The 20,515-nt window shown below is 45.9% G+C and overlaps 5 protein-coding genes across 5 annotated transcripts; 4 read left to right on the top strand and 1 right to left on the bottom strand.

The window, feature by feature from the left end:
* Window positions 1–508: 508 nt before the first annotated feature.
* On the bottom strand, window positions 509–1,739 carry GLAREA_01439 (uncharacterized protein; the record flags this gene model as incomplete). The annotated part of the gene is made up of 3 exons (XM_008088655.1): window positions 509–1,422; window positions 1,564–1,636; window positions 1,692–1,739. 3 exons carry the CDS (start codon window positions 1,737–1,739, stop codon window positions 509–511), a joined length of 1,035 nt encoding a protein of 344 aa, XP_008086846.1.
* A 306-nt stretch (window positions 1,740–2,045) lies between these two features.
* Window positions 2,046–2,608, top strand: GLAREA_01438 (Roadblock/LC7; the record flags this gene model as incomplete). Its single annotated transcript, XM_008088654.1, has 3 exons — window positions 2,046–2,069; window positions 2,123–2,401; window positions 2,504–2,608. The coding sequence occupies 3 exons, from the start codon at window positions 2,046–2,048 to the stop codon at window positions 2,606–2,608; spliced, it is 408 nt and encodes a 135-aa protein (XP_008086845.1).
* A 1,369-nt stretch (window positions 2,609–3,977) lies between these two features.
* On the top strand, window positions 3,978–7,067 carry GLAREA_01437 (uncharacterized protein; the record flags this gene model as incomplete). Its single annotated transcript, XM_008088653.1, has 4 exons — window positions 3,978–4,187; window positions 4,259–6,089; window positions 6,136–6,600; window positions 6,655–7,067. The coding sequence occupies 4 exons, from the start codon at window positions 3,978–3,980 to the stop codon at window positions 7,065–7,067; spliced, it is 2,919 nt and encodes a 972-aa protein (XP_008086844.1).
* A 4,763-nt stretch (window positions 7,068–11,830) lies between these two features.
* Window positions 11,831–12,159, top strand: GLAREA_01436 (uncharacterized protein; the record flags this gene model as incomplete). The annotated part of the gene is made up of 2 exons (XM_008088652.1): window positions 11,831–11,992; window positions 12,046–12,159. 2 exons carry the CDS (start codon window positions 11,831–11,833, stop codon window positions 12,157–12,159), a joined length of 276 nt encoding a protein of 91 aa, XP_008086843.1.
* Window positions 12,160–13,989: 1,830 nt separating this feature from the next.
* On the top strand, window positions 13,990–15,551 carry GLAREA_01435 (uncharacterized protein; the record flags this gene model as incomplete). The annotated part of the gene is made up of 6 exons (XM_008088651.1): window positions 13,990–14,263; window positions 14,332–14,418; window positions 14,475–14,747; window positions 14,821–15,059; window positions 15,174–15,442; window positions 15,497–15,551. The coding sequence occupies 6 exons, from the start codon at window positions 13,990–13,992 to the stop codon at window positions 15,549–15,551; spliced, it is 1,197 nt and encodes a 398-aa protein (XP_008086842.1).
* Window positions 15,552–20,515: the final 4,964 nt, after the last annotated feature.

Here is a 20,515-nt window from a genome sequence, read left to right as displayed (position 1 = left end):
GGTAGGATTTGTCTTCATGGTCTGTTGCGCGTCTCCTCATAGAAACTTATCTGTTGAGCATGTCGGCAAAGTAAACAACAGTCGAGGACAGTGGTGGTAATACCAGCCCGCAACAAGCTAGTTAAGTATGTAGACCTCAACTGCTTCGTACGAAATCCATTTTTGGCATGCTTCAGATCTCCGCTCGGAAGCGAGTGCTTTCTCCCGCTCTTCGATTGTTAGTGTAGCATTTAGACTTCCGCATTAAATAGGAGATCAGATATAAGAATACCTTATGAATGGATTCTGGCGAGTAATGCTTTCAACATAATTTCCGTGAAGGAGTTGAAAAGTTTCAAAGGGGCGAACTGAATCGGGATCCTTTTGGCAGTTGCTGAGATTCCCAGTGGCGTGAAACCGACTGTCGTCACTCCATCTGAGTCGGGAAATCGTAAAATCACTTCCCATGATTATCCGGGAATTCCGGTAACTGAAGATTTGTCATGTTGCCAATAGGTGGTACTTCTCGTCAATCATCAATGTCTGTATAATCGGCCATACCATCTCGGACGACCTTGCTCAAGACAGCCGCAGCTCTGCCAGCTTCGCCAGCTTCCTTCTGCGCCGTCGAGATCCCTTCCTCCACAGCTGCACGAAAATTCTTATGAAACACTCTCTGCCGGTCTTCCCTATCAATGTACATCTCTCCATCTTCGTCTCTTGATGTCCCAAACAGGTTCAAATGCGCGAAGGCATTCGATCGTGTAGGGATCATATGCATTCCTACTTGGCAAATTGGAAACGTCGCTGTGCCTTCACTAGTAGGCAATGAGTCTTCTGGCTCCACCAAGCCAGCTTTCAGAAATTGAGCAAGTACTAGTAATTGCCGAGGGAAAGCTTTGCCAGCTTTTCCAAAAGCAAATTTGCCAAAAGATGACTTGCTAGCGGACGTCCACTTGGTAGATCCACTACTTGTGGCCCAGCCCATCATAGTCATGAAACTTTTCAAGGTCTTCATCCATCCACCAGGACATGTGACCACATCATCTTTGGCCACTTCTAATAACCATTCAAGAATAGATAGTGCATCGACTCGAATCTCAGCGGCAAGATGTGTCATGCCAGCTCGAGTGTAAAGCAGTGATTGCTCAGCTCGGTCACCCACATCGGATGGTGGAAGCAGGCGGAGGAACTTAAGAAGTTGCGATCTGACCGACGATGTTCCGTCCAAAATCAATGGTAGTAATTTTGGCAAAATAATTGCAGTTGGTAGAGGCATTGGCTCATTTACGGGCTGGGATGAAAGCTGTGTAGTAAGATACGCAAGCGCATCTCGTCTTTGAGTATCCGACTTTGAAGATGAGGCTAATGAAAGATAATGAGCGAACTGTGAAGATGACGATTTTGCCGAAGTTGATAGAGACTGTTGGTTGACAACAATTGCTGTATTTGGTTAGCCTTTCGTCTTCACTGGTAGTGGGACAACAAAAATTGTGACAAAAGGGAAATGATTGAAAAAAGTGTTATGGAAGAAAAGTCTTGTCGAAAGTAGATGAGTGGAGAGGGAGAATTGCAGTTGCATACATTTGCTCTTGAAACTGGTATCCGTGAAATTGTCCGCTTTTGCTTTCGTTTTCCCAACTCTCAATTTCGGTTTCTGGAAAATTTATGTTAGCGAAGAAATTCGACAGCACCGAGCACAAAAGCCACACTTGAAAGTCCTTCTTCTTCTCTTTCTTCTTCCTAGCACTAGAGCCCATTGTATGATAGATTGCCTAAAAAGTAAAAGATATACACTTTAACATCGTGACCGCAGCAGAGAAAAAAGTAGATAAGCCTGTGGTGCTACCTGTGGATATATATTTCCCCGCGCCGGCGCTAGGGTCAGTATCATTGCCCCTCCAACCACAATTTCACGCGGTGCATCACAGACGCAACCTACCTAGGTACTCGAGTAATGATTTACACAATTTAAAAGGCTACAGACGAGCTTTCTAAAAGAGAGGCAGAAAGATCGTGCAGCTTCCAGGAGCAAGATTCAACGCGCATCCATATTCCCCTCCATCATGCCTTCAACAGATGCTTCAACGGTAAATACGACCCAAACACAACACTTTTGAAGGCAGCTCCTGATAGTTTCTAGGGAAGTGTGCCAAGCAGTGTGTCTGAAACCATCTCACGATTATCTGCGAAACCGAATGTGAAAGCTACAATGGTACTGGATCGATCAAACAATGCTATCCTACAGACCAATGGGTCATTCGTGTCCTTCAGATCCGCAGACTCTATGCGCAGTGCAGTCAATACAGGCGTCGCATCCGAGACGACCTCGATCAAAGAAGATGGGGTGGAAGAATTTGCGGGAATGATCTCCAGCTTCGTTTCTTCTGCTGGTGGTTTAGTTCAGGACCTTGACACAGAGGTATAATTCCATTGCTTTTCCTTGTCTGGCGAGGCGGGGTCGGGCTGCAGACACGATCCCAAATTTCCTCCAAATTCTAACGACCAAGCTAAATAGACTTAGGACGATATCAAACTTTTGCGACTACGAACGAAGAAACACGAGCTTGTTATAGTGCCGGATGCGAAGTATATATTCGTTGTAGTGCACGACACACCTCCAGCGTGAACCTCTAGATTTTTGTTTGGTGCCATCGAAGCAGCGCGGAGATACCCTTGAATTGGTGTTAGAAACTGAAGAACCAGCTACCACTACATAGTTCTGTCGGAATGAGCTTCTGTAGGAGCACATGCTACGCTGGAGACCACAGCAACTTTGGCGGGTCGCTTCACCAGCTTAGTTTTGTCATTCTTCTGCACGATGAAGCCCTAGCCTAAGCTACCATAAAGGCAGCAAGATGTTGATGGGATTGAAGATTTTATCGAGGACGCACACTCGGACATTTTGGTTGCATATATGCGAAGCCAACTGGCACACATGCCGTTGGCTCGAACTTGACGGACCTACCCGCGCCACCTACGCTTGTCTAATACAATTGCGATCGCGCTACATTAGCTCAAGGCTTCATGAAATGGTCATGAAATGGAACTGGAGCCTTGTTGGCAGGGATAAGGCATGATGAGTTGAGGACTACTGTACAAAGGCCGACAGTTTCTGCAGCTCAAACTGCACTCAGCAAGTTCCGTTTTTGGCTGAATTTCTGAATATTGTGGATGCTTCTGGGCCGTAGAATAACACTCCATATGGATCGTACGAGTCTTCCTCCAACTCATGAAGAAACTTTGCACACCTATGTGGGTCGCGATATCCCACGACGAAGCCAATTGTGATTTTGCGGAAACATGCAGTTTTGTTTCCCCGGTACAAGTACATCCCTCGCAGAGTCGCAGTCCGTCTGTGGGTAAGCCTCGCTACCCCTGAAAAGCGGAGAATTTAAAGGGGACAAGCGTGATCCGCAGCCGCCGATAGTCTGATAACAACGCTTACCGTACATGTTCCCGTCCTGTAAGACTTACAACAGCCACAAACAAACCGGAAATGGACCCTTGGAGACACGTACTGTACGTCAATCATGACGGCTCTGAATCGCATTTGCAACATGTTGCCATTATTCCTGCAGAATTGCGCCGTTAAGGATCAGAAACATCCCCCTCCATTTCCACCCCATTTTGCTGCTCTTCCCCACCTTCATGCCTTGGATCGTCGACAGCCATCCGATTCTCAGCGAGGGGAGCTCTAGACAACAAACAGTCAAAGGATACCTAGGTAGTTCCAAGCGACTTGTTGCTGGTAATCTCACCCGGCCATCCATGGCTTATGTCAATCTAACTACCAACGCCCAGCTACTGCTTACTTCCTTAGCCCAGAGCTGGCGTATCCTCACATCTCAATCTCTCTTCTAGTCAGCTTCAATTATATTTCTGCTGAGTAGTCTATTGCTTTTTCCTTCTTCACAGGTGTGACCATGATCTTGCTGTTTCGCAGATAATGTGTTGGATTCTCGCCTATACCGTTCAACGTCCTACACAAACACAAGATGCCGTCTCTTTCCTTCCTTAAGGCGAGGAATAGTCAACCCACTGAGCTGCAGGATGAGCCAGCACATACAATTCTTGAAGAAGAACCCTTTGAAAGAGCACAAAGCAAGCAATCAAAGCGCGAATTCTTGAGGACCCTCATAAGGAAACCTGGTGTCACAGGAGACGAAAAGTCCTCGAGATCTAGCCGATGGCGCAACAAATCAGTGGTGCGTGGAGACATTTTTTGAGACCTCACAATCCCAAAAGCTGCTCTTTCACAAGGCTAATTACGTACCAGCAAAAGCCCGAAGCTCTACGAATTCAACCTGCATCGCCTGTTCCTCTGCTTTCGCCAACCTCTGATCCAAACAAACCTTTACCAACGCCTCCAATACCAGGATCAACACTTGTTGAGGCCCCATATCTCAGCCCATCTCCAGCGCAAGCTCCTACCAAGATTACAAAACTTGCGAGAATTATCTCCCCCATCACACAAGCAGACCTTCATAAACTTTTTTTCGGGGCGCCCCAGTTCTTTGTCCGTTCGGAGGTTCAGCAGACAGGCGCACCGATACCCTCAGTAGCCTATCCATGGAATACCGAGAATGATGTTGCGAACTTTAAGGACTCTGCGCAGATACAAGATGAGGCTTGGGGATCAATTACCACGTTCCCACACGTGCCAGCATCAGCCGAGAGGGACCATATGGTTATAGGCAACTACGAGATGAAACGTACAACACATTTCCCTTCAAAATGTCAAGAGCGACCTAATATGCTGAGCATGCAAGGAATCGAGAGAGGCAGTATGGGCTTTGTAGCAGCGTTGGAAATGGCCGTTGCAGATGATCTCAAAGAAATTCCCGAGGAGAACCCGCATATTCTTTCTGAACAGCGCAGGAGATTTTTGAAGAGCAAGCAAGGTGTACGGCCGATCGCAGACTCAACATTGGTTGAACGACTTATAGATATTAGTACGATATACCATGGAGATGCATCAGGAAATGAAAGGCCGACACATGAGCTTTACACGGAGCTTTTCACACAAATGATGTTTCCGCCTTCTAGAGTCACTGACGTTGAAGACCCGTACAGCTTACAGGTGCAGATTGACGCCCTCATTGATGTGCTTGCAACACCAAAAGTGTGGTATGACCTACGGTTTCCAGATTCGAGAATGCGTGTAAGCCAGATTCTATGGGGACCACGTGCCGAGCCTGAGAGTAACAGCGAAAACGTCATCAATAGTGATAGAGGACAAGCATCGGGAGGGGAGAAATACTGGCTCCTTTTGCAGATATTGCTTTCTTCTGAGTTATTACTACGACTCGACATGCTTTCAGGAAACGCTGTTCAACCTTCAGACTCCAGCGAGAACTCTCGATTCGACCAGAGTGCTACTCCGATTGTGAAATGGTCACTTGTCCTTGCTCGAACTTGGCTCGAAAATATGCGTGTGGAAAGAAAAGATTCGGTATCCGACACAGGGGTCACATCGCCTACTGGATGGTTAGCCACGTTGACAGGAATCACAAGCAAGGACATTGCTCACATTGAGAGTGTAGAAGATTTGAAATTCGATGGCAGGTATCAAATACGTCAACTTGCTGGACTTCTGCACTTTGCTCGCAATTTGGATTGGCCCAATATGGAAAGCTTGATGGCAAAAGTTGCGACAAACGGAATCCAGCCTACAAATAGTGAACGACTAGCAATGGCAGCCACCGCTCCGGGGCAAACATGGACCTCGCACTTCTTAACTCGACAGCCAGGCAGTCGACGCGGAGCACCGTACAGGGATTTATCGATAAAGTTACATCCAGCTGGGTGGCTCTCGAGCTCTTACATTAGCGGTCTTATTTTACCGGGTGACATCCTCGGCCATTTACTCATATCTACCTTGTTGGAAAATGATGAGGCGGCGGTAGCTAAGCTTGGAGACCGTGCAAGTCTATTTGGTGGGTTCGTGTATGCTGGTCAGAGCTTTTGGAGTACTAGGTCTGTTGTTGGCCGAGTACTTGCGGCTAGGAAAGGGTCTCACGAGAGCATGGGTTGGATTTCATCTGCTGTTGTTCCAAACGGAGTCGGAGAAGGTTGGTTTGACATTGAAACCGAACCAGCACGAAGTGGTATGCTTTGATTTACCTTGCGTAATCGTGTTGTTGACTAACGCAGTAGCAGCTACAACAAAGCCAGGAGCAAAACCACGGCTGTGGCACAAGTCACTTGTAGAGTCAAGTGGAAGTGTAATAGGCGGAGCAGATGCCAAATCTGTTCTTCCGGGGGACTTTGTCCTTCCTTCTGATGAGTCGATACCAAGATCATTCTCTACTTATTTTCACTCGATGAAACTTCTTTCGGCATCCGAGCCGGACCCAGAATCTGTCGACGATGGATTTTCATCCCGTTCTAGTAGCAGTGGCCCAGCCCAAACCAAAAACTGCTCTGCCCTCATGCACTTCACAATAGAGACCGATTTTGAGCGAAACAGAGAAATCAGTCTTGCCCTGCGATATGACGTGCGTTTCGTCACTGCTTATCCCTGTCTGCCTTCACCACATCTGGAGATCATAAGAACACCCACTAGTCCAAATTTCCAAGAATCTGAAAAAGGCTCCATCAGATCAGCCCTACATTCAAGTATGTATTGACCTGCCCATTTCAATCCGGTCAAATTACTAACTTAAACTCTAGGCGGGCATCCTCTCCACAAAGCATTCACCTACACCCGCGTCTCCATCCTCAACATCCTCCTCAGTCCAGCAACAACCTCTTTCTCAACTCTCCTATCACCCAACCAATCTCTCGATCCATCCCAATCAAGCACCCACACCACCTCCAGCGGCATCCGCAAAGTCCTAGTCATAGACTGTACCGAGACCTCACTCGGCAGATATTCATCTTCCCGCGCCCCATCGCCAGCAATCGGCGCAATGTCGTTCACGCAAAAGCCTTCTTTAGGTAGCGACCTGGAAATGCTAGCTCGGGCTTTGTGCGCGGAGAGAGGTTGGAATGCGTTGATCAGCCGGAGGGGGAGAGGATGTATCTCGTGTGCGGTGAGGGAGGCGGGGGCGTTGGGTTGGAGGGTTATTATTAGATTGGCTTGATGCTGGTGTTTTGATTTTGGATTCGTTTGTTGGCTTACTTCTTCTTTTCTTCTTGAGATACCCCGGTTTTTTGGCAAGTTATTTTGTTGCATAGTAATCGTAATAATAATAACAAAGTGTATCTGTAATATCACATCTTACCTGAAATCCATGTGCTCTAATTGAATATGGCAAACCAAGAAGATGCCGTTTTGTATTTACCTTGTGGATTGCGTCTTAATCCTTGGACTTGTTGGTGGCTAAGCACTCGACAAGCACTTCTAAATAGCACCTCCAGAACATCTGTGGACTCCGAAAGTCTTCCCATTACTGTGAATGATATATGATCAACCTCCTATATCAACACTACGTGATTCACTAGCCCATCATACTCCTTCCTCAATATCTTAAGTGTTCGACCTTATTGGTGTCTATTTTGGATAGGTTCTTCAGCTTGAGGATTTTGCTTGGGCGTTCCGGCTATTGTGTATGCTTTCGTGAAACTTATCCTTCCTTCAGCTCGAGGGTTTGATTAAATGGCTCTAGCTATTTTACATGCCTCCAGAAAGATCATCCGCCTTATGATGTAGTTCTACCATTTTGCCATTCTTGCTCGAGTGTAGAGTAGGTATAGGTAGGTAGGGTCGTTAGGTCGAGGTGGTTCGCTAGGCAACGGATAGCAATGGGAGAGTATGAGAGAGCGGCTCCCCCTTTTGCAGCGTTCTAGACGAGGTATTCGCGGAAGCTACATAGCATTTCGCTAGTCAATACTGGACTCGACAACCAAAACACGATCCTTCAAAGAATGATGCCAAGTGAAAGTCAAATCCTTCCGAGACAACTGCTGAAATCGACTACTTGTAGGAAGATGGCTTTATCAAATCACTAAGTAGCATATTTGTTAACCTTGACTATCGCTCGTTCGAACCACTTACAGAAGACTCTAGAGCCACGGCTTACCAGCAGCACTTGAAGTGTGCTGTGATATTGATCCAGTCAATATGCTTGTCGGTTTGACGAGCTAAATCTCTAACATGTGCAACCTCGGTCGATGAGGCGTGTGCCCTGGGCTATCTGGCAAACAGCTGTGCAAACAGTGTTTACATGACCATAGAAAGAGTCTGTCTGCAGTTTTCCGACCAGTCCTTGTTCCCCAGACGGTAATGGAGACTGCTAGTTCGGAAGCACCGCATTATTGTTTTCGCGAGATAATTGTACCACGCAGAAGCATCTCGACCCGAGCACGGATTCAAATCTGTACAGACAGAGATGAAGCTAGCCATCGTCATCGTGAAATAACTCTAGCATTTCTCCATGAGGTGGTAGGGGATGATGTCGTCTCCTTGATCGCCAGAAAGCTCACCGGCAGCTTGGTTCTTCCTCACTTACTCGTTATAAGACTACCAGAAAAGCAACCTCTGGCATCTCAAGTCTCCGTTACCTGTTGCCGCTGCAGTTGAGAATAATACCATTGTTCATCTCGATAGGCAGATAGTCGCGGATTGTGGATTGATTTGAGCAACACATCTTCGAAAGACAATGTCCATTTTGTCTTGCGACAGCACGAAATCTTCATGCTTGAGAGAATCGTGCACTCCACGGTCCAATAGAATATGTCGAGACTCTTGGTAAGATTTTCCTGGGCTTCGAGGTATGCTTGAGACGTATCAAACGATTCGAATAATGCATGTTTCAATTGCAATACTAAATAAATTTGCAGAAATGGTGCTTCTTGGGTCAAGTTTCAAGGTGTTTGCTGCTTCGGACCAAACTTCAGTAAGACAACCCACAGGGAGGGGAGCATCGTATTGACATGCAACGTAGCTTCATCGTGACCAGCATGAACTGGCCAAAGATTGGCTCGTGAATATCAGACTGTTCTGGTGGTTCGTCGCAGAGAGCTTCCACTTGTGGGCCGTCCTTCCTACTGTGGTGTGGACTTCCCGACGAACCCCGGTTTCAATGCTAACTGGACTGATTGGCCTCTATCAAGAATTGAATTTCCAATTATCGGGAACCAGATTGCTGATGCCTGCTATCAAAGCACTTGCGAGACAAAAACTTCATAAAGAAGCTACTGGGCCTCGTTACGCTGATTTCCTACTTTCTTTGGGGTTTCAACTTCCACCTCGATTTCAAAGAGTGCAGTACTATCGACAACAAAGTTAAACAAACCCGAACCAGAGGCGCAGCAACCGTTCCTTCTCTCTTTCAAAGATACTGATCTTATAAACAACGGTATATAAAGAAAGCAGTCGTTGCCTGTGTCCTCAAATGGCAAATGCTATACCACAAAAGAGCCAGCTGGCTCAAGATGGTCAGGATTGATTTTGCTACCAGCGGTACATTGTTTCACATCCCCCTTTCCATGGCATTATGCTGACAAGAGAATCGTGTTGCCAGCTCATTGGGAGGTCCACACCGAGTGCACCCAGCAAGACGAGCACCGGAAGAACTTCAACCGCTCTTCTGAAGCGGGAAGATCTGGCCATCTCACATCTTTCAAGTACTCTGTATGCGGGCATGCTCAACATTGGATCTTGCTGTTGGCCTCTGCTTGAGACGCCGGATGCAAGCGCATCCCCCGCATTGCCACATCGCTTGGACCCCCTCGCCTAAAACGCAAGTCGTGTGGGGGTTGAATCGATGATTTTGCGGCGTATGGAGTACGGAGGTACAAAGATCTTGAATAATCCGTCAGAATCTTGCGTTTCGTTGGCTTGCTCAAAATACCCTCTTGTATTTTATTTTCGCATCGTCTGAACGGGAGAGACACTCCAGCTCGAGCTCAAGGTGCGATCCGCACGTCTCTATCGAGTATTTCGAAGATAAAATCTCGATGCCGGCGGCGTTGAAATCGGCATTGAACTCCGCAAGGTACGCGGTATCCAGATTCCAAAGAACTTATGGAAAGTTTTGACTAGAATTTGCAACCGCAAGTGCGAGCGAATTCTAACGATATCATATCGTATTCTTGTCGACCTAGGCCTCTTCAAAAGAGGATGGCTGGCAGTTGAGGCGAAAGGGCGCAGTTCGTTGCCTCTCCAACCTGGAAACGTTGCCGGCAATAATAATGCGGCTCCCTCTCAGAGACTTCAACTGCAAACTCGATAGCAAGTTGTATCTTCGACAATGGCATGAATTACCAGAGAATTCGTGGATGAGGAAGCTCGTGTTCTTGGAGCTTGGAGAAGTGGCAGGCTAAGAACCTATGAAAGGGTGCCGCCGTCCCTTGTCAACGTCAACGTTTTGGCGTCTCCGCCGTCTCGCCATTCATTTCCAAATCTACATTACTCTAGCCGCACGTCGGCCGCCCACGTTTCATTATTCTCCACTTGTTGGGTAATCGGGGACACCAGTGTGCTTATCTCTATCGATTTTAGCAAACTGCTACATCATGGCAAGAGACTCGCATAGCTGGCTGATAATTACCTGTGAAGCTGGGCGTAATGGAAGTGGGTCACGAGGGGTTCTATATGCATCGTCCAAGCGTAAAAGAGAGTATTGGCCAACCGTTAGCATAGACAAGGGCGCGCTTCGACCCTTGTTGTTGGTACGGAGGGGAAGAGTTTGCTGGCAAATCCTTTTCACCGCTAGTAGCGGGAGAATGCCATTGTTAAGATGTAATCATGCAAGCAAAACCAGTTTAGGGGCTGTCTTTGCTTCAAGTTATGACGGTAAACAAGGTCGAATCATTTAGAATGTTGAAGCCTCTGTGAAGACCGAAAATCTGCTATTTGGATCTTGAATTTCACCTTCATGAACCCATTTTGCAATGCTACGTTCAGTTCACTTACCACCCTTGGCGATTGGAATTGGACCACAAGCCATCCGTCGAGAATCTGACCATTGCTGACCTTTTCATCAAGGAGAGAGGCCACGACCCCTTAAGGGCAGATACACGCGGAAGGCTGTGTGTGTGCCTACCCCTGGCGCCCTTTTGGAGTAAGCATTCCGAGAACCAAACTTCTCAGACGCATGTTCGGGGATAACTCCCGCCACTTATACTTAATTTCAATATCTGGGCTTCTTATCTACTGGCTTTGGCGGACGCACAAGAGTATATCACAATTTGGTTCAATAGGGGTATGGTTTAGTCTATCCCCGACTCCTCGGAGTGCACTGCGCATGGTGCTCCCTTCAGAGATGCTAAGTAGACACTCTAACTTTCCTGTGTGACGCTTCTATATGGGACAGCCAAAGATCGGGGCAAGGTGAAGTTCGACAGCTATCAAGCACAGCAAGCGTGCATACGCAACATCCTTTTACCATAACAGTCCAGAATTCTTTCCTTGAGCGGTCAATAATGAAATCTACCTATTAGTAGGGCTTACCGTTCTTGCGGGTTCACGCATTTGTATTGCCTGTTGACACCAATCGCTGGCCAATGTCTTCGAGTTTCCGCTGCGCCCCTAGAGAACGGGTAACACATCACCTCGTGAAAGTTACCAGGAGAGTTCGGCGTGCGTTGCTTCGGCGTGGTCCCGTACCGTCCGGCATTAGTTAAGTCAATTTCGCTTAAATGGCTGGGAGGCTGTTTATTGGGACAGTTTGGTCGCAGATACTTCACTACCCTGAGCCTCTGTTTCTATAAAGCTTTACTGTCATCGCTATGATCAGTACTCGAGACGGAAGACATCAACAAACTTCTTGCAGCAAAATACACGGCGACTTCGACCATCAACAACCTTACACGAAGCGGGGTCGAAGACGATTCTTTAGCTATAGCAGACGAACCACCGCAAATCTTAAATTCGAATCTAGCTATGCCTAGTGTCTCAATTATGTCAACTCCAACTGAGGAACCTCGAACCAGTGGCACTGGATCCAATCCGAATACGCACCAGGGGAATTCGCGCAATCAACGGGGCGAGCGGTTCGAGTCGGCAGCTGGATCGTGCTCCTTTGGCCATGTAATTTACGTGGAGCCTCCGGAAACAGTCGGGGTACGTGTTCGTTCTTTTCTTGATTTGCAGTCATGCTAATACATGCTATCAAGTTTCCGGATCAGCCAGGTGGAGGTCGCGATCAAAATGGGAATATCAATAATGATCCTGTCAAGGGCAACGATCGTCTCAACAACGGCAATACTTGTCGCCGAACGCGTATGTGAGATCCAACTCTGAGTGATTTCAAACACGTCGCATATCTCAGCAGTCTGGGAGATCACAGACGGGTCTTCGACAGGGAATCCAGCACACACACCTAAGCTACTAGTTTTACGAAACTTCAATCATTCGCGTCCGAGAACGCTTGTGATACACACTCTTTTGGCAATTGATGGGAAGATGACCCGAAGTCTCCATCATTCTGCACTCCACCTCTTCGAGACTCTCTACTTTCATCACTTTCATTAGGTATCAAGTTAGAATTCAGCTATGATATTTTTTATGTCTCTTTCAACAACACTTGGATGAAGAAGTGGAAACGGGTTTGACAGCGACTTGTGGCGAGGAAAGAATTATATGGCAAATATAGAAGTTAATGGTTCATACAGAGTCCCCACCATGGGCTCTGTGGAGGAAAAAGGAGGTCAAAAACAGGAACAGGTTGGAGGATTTCTATTCGAACTTCCAGTGCCCGGAAGATACTTCTTCGCGCAAATAAATAGACGACATTTAGTTTAGATTCGACAAACATTGTTCAATTTGTTTTTCATGAATTAATTTACCAGCTAGATTCTCATATATTAGCTGGTAACCAATCTATAGGTTTTCATTACCACAATAAACTCATCTGCTTATATATGGTGTCTTGATAATTTACAGGTCAGAGAAAACTCGATCTTAGTGAATTAGTTAGCAAGATCATTCCCCTCATACCATACGGAGAGCTACGGTTCATTATGTCGTCGAAACTTGTTCCACAATATTCAATGTAGTTGTGATCTATATGAATGTCGTCAAAATTTGTCAGCATCCATCCATCAATCAACCGAGTTCTTCACCCTGAGCGGTTCGTGCCGCAAGACAAAAACATCCGGCCAATGATCCGACTGCCCAACGTTACCAACGAAGACACACCTTCTGTACTCGGTAATCCCTGGACCATACCACCCCCCTTCTGCAATGAGCCTAGTAAACTTCTTCTGCACACAATCTTTGTCGTGAATGGCGTCCATTAGGCTCGTCCCATGTGCGACTCCTCGGCTATGATCGCGCATTACCTTTTATCTGAAAGGATCGGAATTCATCTGACACGTACAGAAGAACCGCGACAATCATCTGACAGACGTTGAGGCTGCTGACGAGACTGCCTTGCTTGCCTGGTTCTCTATCAGCCATGTCGTGGAACCCAGATTCAGAAGGCCGTATCATTTGTCGAAGGTTGGGTACATGGCGCGGTACACTTTGGGCTGAGATAGACTTTCAACCGTTGTTGATGACTCGATATTCTTAAGCCTCAATCTGGAACTTTTCATGTACGATTCTTCGCGGTGAAATTGAGTAAGAATAGTCCTAGCATAGTTGTTTCGCAGATATCTACATGACCATCAGTCTAGTGTGAAGAATATTTCTTTAAGACTCTTGACTTGAAGTTTCGCAAACTACTGGCAGCAAAAACCGAAGGCTTCGCGTTTGCAGACGTTGCATTGGAGTGTACGGGGCCACACCATATATACTGGTCTTTCGCGGCTCATTGGCGCGCAGCGTTTGGGGGTCACGCTGGGAGGGTGTGGACCGGATGGAGACTTCATGGCGCAGGAACTCACTGCCTCGTCTTTTGGAGAGAAGAGAGGCAATTGCAGCCTAAGCATCTGTTGATAGTGCCTTGTCAAGCACACATCTGCTGCAGTTGCCGTCCCCTTTTTGAGCTTGATGAAACGAAGGAAAACGCACAAGTATAGATATGGAAGAAGACCGCAACTTTAGGGGCGCCCTAGACTCTCCTCTTTCGAGTCTGACAATCCTGTTCGCAGGCCATTTCGCACGTCTGTGTGAAAATGACTACTCCTCGACGCTCCAGTGCTCCAATCGAGCCCGACCCATCGATCTTCCAGCACCTGAGAAGCGGTGCTTACCGTTCCAGTTATGATGGAGCCTCGTGGGGAAGGAATCAGCAAACGCAAACAATTGATATTGGAAGCCCGCGCCTCGCTAACCAACATCAGCGAGTTGCTTCAGACGAGACTAAGTTTTTGTCTCCAGTCTCAAACTCAGCAACATTCTCAAATGAAGTCGATGCAGTTGATATTGAGGCCAATGCAGGAGCAGAAGGTAGTGTCTACATATCTTTGGCTTTCGAAAGCGCACGGAACCAAAACCACCGCTGATATTTCTCCAAGCTGCCGACAACGCCTCTCAGCCTGCACACCCTTTAGCAAACAGAAGGAATCCTAACTATGATTTATTCAAAACCATTTCCGAAGACTGTGGGTATCAAACATCTGCTTGATTGATATTGATTGAATTAATAAATCTTGCATAGACAAGATGCTCGAGAATGGGATACCACGACTAGGAGGCTTTCTACACTCCAATGATTCTTTCGATATGCATCGACAGTTTGCCACAGAAGCATCGGAGCACTTAGTTGCATATCAGATAGAAATACACCTAATGTCTGCCGAGATACGTGAAATGCAGAAGCGATACGCTAGGCCAGGTGAAGAGACAAACTCAAATTTATGGTCCACCCGCAATCCTGATCCGGATTACAAGGAGAAAATACAAGAGCGTTTAAAACTTTTGATCACATACTGTAAGTGATCACTCAACATTGTGACTTCTAAACCACGGAAGTTTTGTATTGACTAGGTTCGCAACAAACGCAGATGACCTTCTTCTGAAATATAACCAAGTCAAAGCACTTGAAAAGGTGGCAGATCATGACTACACCAGCGTAAGAAAATGGATGGGAATGAATTTTCCACTTGGAAGTAAAGAAGAACGGTATTTGTACGTCAAGGAAGATTTCGTAGCAATACTGGGGTCCAATTCAGGCAATCGAAACAGTAAACTTGAAGGCATTATAAAACAGAAACTCGCAGAATGGAACTGGCCTTGGGTAAAGGTAAGCAGCTCTCTAGACCTCTCAATGATTTGAGCCTACTAAAGTGATGGACGCGCCTTTTTACTCCTTTTTCTTTCAGTATTGGGAGCACAAGCTAAGTCTATCACGACCTAGTTCATGCTCCGAGACAAAAGAAAAGATGCCGCTGCGGAAGACCCAGCAATCTTCCATGGCTCCTCTGCGCGACTTTCGATCGCCGCAAAAATAGGCATATCGCTTCTCGCTATCTCTATCATGCTTGCGCCAGTTCTCGTGATTTTTTTGTGTGAGTTGTCTCGAGCGCTTCAAGCGGCGATCGTAGCGGTCTTCCTCGCCGCATGCGTAGCCGTTATGGTCGTGATGGAAGAATTGACAGAGCATACACTCTTCCTATGTATTGCTGCGTATGCATCTCCTCTTTTCCACTGATGGGTCTAAGATGCTGATGTTGTGGCTAGCTATGGAGCTATTCTTGTGGCCATTCTAGGCAATGTGATGAGTCGCAAAGCCTAGTTTTCGGATGTGCGAAGACGTTGAAAGCGACGAGAGAGGAAATGAGCACCTCTGTAGAGAGAATGGTCACTGAATCTAGGGTTGGCGGGGATTCGCGTTTTCCGTTATGTTGTTATGGTTCGTGGTTGAAGACGTTGCCTAGTGCGTGCTGACCGACATTTGCGGATTGGGTCTCACGCACCGAAGGAGCCGGCTTATAAGTTGAAGGATATGATTTTTCGAGCGTGTCAGGTCGTAGGATGTCCGTCGTATAAATTTCAGGAGTAAATGAATTGATTATGTATGCGAAATGATGTTTAAGTTTGAGAAGAAGTGGTGGGGTCTCACGCTTGAGTCGCGCATGGATCACGTTCGCCTTATGGCACCCCCATGCGAACCACAGAATTCTTTCTTGGACCATGAACTGAGAACATACGGTTACTGAGTAATTTCTGTTCGCATATTCTGAGAAGTCTTGTTACTCTACGAAGCCTCTTTTCCTCCACATACTATCTTTTACTCAATAGCAGTTACGAATGAGTTGTGATGAGAGATCCCCTCGAGCATTACAAAATAAGTGCATCGCGAGGCTGGTTTTCTACATCATGCCGAAGAACCCGCCCCCGAGTTCTCAAGAACGCTATGGAACATAGCTGTCGCAACTCATTACTTGTTTTAAAGAGACGCTGTCAGCTCAAGTTGTGCGACGACAGAAGAACTGGGAATGGACCTTCATATCTTGACGTCAATACATGAACAATCAGACTCTCCAGTTGATTGATGTATGTGCGGCCTGGAACGGTTGGGAAACGACTGTCACCCACTCGTTTGCCATGAGGTGAGAGTTGTGTTACACGGCCGCAAATTCAGGACGTTGGCATCCATAGCAACGAGCATGGCACTCTTGAAAGCGAAACAAAAGCTCAATACGGAACATACCATGACTAGCATCTTTGTGTCTAGTTTCGTTTGAAAAGTCGCTCTCCAGAAAGATTCCCAGCGACCCAATCGAAACCGATAAACTACGAAATGGCATGTTTGAGAAAAGTTGCTTTCTGCTTGTCCAACCAATACTGCGTCTTCGAGAGAACTGACAAGTGCATAGAGAGAAGTTCCGGCTCGAAGACGAGTGTAAGCGGGAAGGGACATTTGAGAAAATGACTTATTCCCTGAGTAGCCAACGCATCTCTAAAGGCATGAGCCGATGGCTTAGACTTAGGACATGTCTTTTGAAACCTCACACAACGTCATCTGATGGACATTGCATATCTCGCCAGCTTTTGGAACATGATCTATAATTAAACGACGCTGAACCGAAGTACCGAAGTGCATGTAGTGTGAAGTCATATTCCACGATTTGGAAGGGGTGGTTCACAGTATCGAATTTGGGCGGGCTTCGAAAGCAGATATTGTATTGTTATGAGTATCACTTGCAATATCAGCGTTTCCTCACCTTCGAAAAATGACATACGTCTGAAACTGTTTTTATTGTTTTACCAAAGAACTTCCCTCAGATCATCGAGGTTGCAAGGCTTCCAAAAGCTTGAAGGCTGTATGGAGAGCATTTCTCTGAGCCATTTATCCTTCTGTTTTCTTTTAATATCTCAAGAAAACACCAGGCTTCCTTCTTGTGATAAATATATCTTTAGTGCTTATGATCTGTCATATACATGGTAGCAAGACATATCCCGCCATTTTACGGAGTTATTCAAGTAACTTGGTAGCGTAGCCGTCCATTACCTCGGAGACGTTGAATGGTATATTCTAGTGTTTTGCAGAAAGAAGTAATCCGTCAAGTCAAGATGCATGAATTGTGTGTACTATTTCATGTCATAAATCAATTTCTAGCGCTGTCCCAAATTTCATATGGTAGCAGTGTTGATGTCGTCTCGAATTCAAAAAGGGGGGACGTTCGCTTGAAGCGGACCAATCCTCGGCAAAGAGGCTTGCCACCTTAGGCTTGCACAAGTTTACTTCAAGACTCCCTAGGTAATATCTGAGAGGCCGTTTTTCTTAGTCATGTACTTGACTTCGACATTTGGCTTATGGTGTTTTCCCACCATCCTTGATTGATTCTCGGGCTACGACTTCGACATCTCCTTTCACTGTATTCGACAATAATTTTCATGTTCCTCGAGTGCAACAAATACATAAAATGGTATGTTCTTACATCAGTGCTTTGGATGTGGTTAGGAGCTCGCCGAATCAATTGCTTAGCGGCTTGCACTTAAATGGGTTTTCGCAAAATCCACACGAGTCGAAGACAGTCAGGTGCCTAAAAACTATGACGCTCATCTTTTGATGCCCAACCTGACAGTGGAAGTAATTGGGATGCCTGAAAATAAATTTCGGCGATTATTTGCGGATGCCTGGGGTCCGCCTGCCCAGCCATAGAGGCTGTCATTCAGATTGGTTGCAGTAAAAGAAACGTACGCGATAGCTTATTGACGAGACGATCAACAATTCGATATGCACACCATCATATTGTTGCATTTTCCTTACATTTTCCAATCAAGCGGCGGCGTTCTGACCCTTGCACACCAAATATCAAGAGCATTTATTACAGCAAGAATGCGATAATTCAGGACTTCACCTGTTCTCTGGGTTGTAAACTTTAGGCAGGGAAACCCCATAAACAAAGATACAATTGTCAATCCAGGATGTACGCTCATTTGGTTGAACAGGTTAGTCGAGTTGCTGGGATCTTTCTCAATGTTATGGATAATTTAGATTTTTAGCTGAAAGGAGAGCTATAAAAATATTGCTTCTTTGATGAGGTACCCCGCGAAAATACTTAGCTTGAGGTTATGAGAACAATTTCACGAGTTCCTAGTGGAAATACTCGCTGCTACTATGGCACCCGAAGATTTCCCACCTTATTTTGCTCCAGCCTGGGACTTCCAAAGCTGCAAAATAGACATATTTAGATGACACAGAAATAGCGGTGATGTATCTTGCAAGCTAGTCCAGTATAGATTGCGATTTCCAGAAGTAAAAACATGTGGCCGTCATTACATTAAATGGGTGACTACGCAGAGACACCCGTTGGTCTTGGGTTTAGCGGTATATCTTTTGAGCGAAGTTTTAGTCTCACTGTGTTTTGAGATTCGCGCGGCTTCTCGTGGAAAAATCCTCCAGTAATTACGACAGCAGGCGTCTGTGTCCTAATGGTATGTCGTCATCTACCCGAAGTTAATGTACTTCACTAACCTTCTTTCGAGCTGACGGCACTCGTCTGTTTGCAGCAAACACACTTCCGGAACGTTGTCTTTTCCTTCCACTTTTGCATGATGAAGCACATTTAGAATTTGTAAAAATTCTCGTCTGAAACCAAGCTTAACTTACGAAGGCTTTATGTTGCATCGGATGGGATTCCCATACCTATCCTTTTATATTCTCGAAAGTGTGCTTTCCTCGACTTATTTCGAGTTTTCTGCACTCAATCTTTTCCCACATAATTACAACTCTGAATATCTATAGAAGATGTTTCGTTTTCAGATTCGAGCAATCCATGCTCACTGCCAATTAGAAAATGACTCCATGGTTTGTGTCACCTTCTCTCTCGGCAGGAAAAGGGGGGTGATTCGCTTCGCATAAGTGGGGCGACGCGACAAAACGGACTGGCCCGGAAACATGGAGCTCATCCGAACAGTGTACAGCCCTGCATCGTTATCCAAAAGGCATAAGTACAGTACGCTATTATTTTCACTATTTGAAGATTTAGAACATGTTGATTATATTATTTATTCCTGTATTCGACCTAAGTCATAAGTATATGCACGACACTGTGAGCACATAATATTGTAAGCGCTGCGATTGCGTGTGAGGGTGCTTTGCCCAAGTATTGGATGGTCGTAATATTAATTGATAGCAAACGCCCAATTAGAATTGTGCCCCATGTACCTCTTTACCGTTGGATTGACTCGAATACGGGAAGCACGACACGGCAGGCAACGCACTCCACCAACTCGCGACACCAACTTTGCCCAATTAGGATCAAACAGGTATTTGGGAGATCGCGTTGATTTCCCGCTTGTTCCAATCAGATGTGTGTAATGACATTATGCTGACAACCTTGTCCATATACTTTCAATATTAGAATTGAATACTGTAATATTATGGTAAATGATATGAAGCATTTGTAGACTCGGTCAACTGATGACAATGCCAAAACGATTTTGCATACAGTTTTCCTAAACTGTCGTGTTCCAATGTCCGATGCCAAGTTAACAAGTCAGAAGAGATACCGTACTGTAGAAGACTGGCAGGTTCACATTGGCATTGAAGCTCCTTTTGATTTTAGAGTCCTAAGTGCCATGAGTTTTTGAAAGATTCCTGTTCCAGAGCAATGTGCTTCACAGTGGGCTGGCAGAGACATGGTGCCCTTAAGCGATGTCTTTGAAATCGCAATGTCAGAATTCCAGAAGTCTTGATTATTTCTCACCAATTTTCTATTCTATAATCTTGTGTTTGTCTACCCGTAATAAAGCAACTGCGAAGATATTCCATCACTGGAGCCTATTTTATCAACAAGCCAGTGCCCTTGGGTTCTGTAACCACAAGGAATTTCATTTTTGGGGGCTGATTGCCTTTGAACAAACAAGCATGGAGCTACAGTAAGCTGGTGGCAAAATCGCTAGAAGGCTTTCCCACAGAGACCAGATCATAAGAGATTCTCTTGCGTTTCCTAAATTCAATTTGAATTGCCTTGAATTAAATGCCCTATGCAAGATATCGTATGGTCTTGCGATATGCCAAGTGTGTCAAAAGTATGCAAAACTCCGTGAGGAATTTCGAAAGAAATTCCTCGAGAGTAACTGCATCGTTCAGTCATTACTTCAGCAGCCATATGATAGCGCGACGGCCCTGACTCGCAACTTCGGTGGACCCTGCCCCGCAGCCTTTGCGATACAAGAGCTGGCAAACGGAATCACTTCTCGAAAACAAAACATCAACCCACCCGGTCCAAGATTGACTTTGAAGCT

Source organism: Glarea lozoyensis (assembly GCF_000409485.1).
Source record: "Glarea lozoyensis ATCC 20868 chromosome Unknown GLAREA7, whole genome shotgun sequence".
Taxonomy (NCBI): Eukaryota; Fungi; Ascomycota; class Leotiomycetes; order Helotiales; family Helotiaceae; genus Glarea; species Glarea lozoyensis.
This window is presented reverse-complemented; position numbering and strand designations above follow the sequence as displayed.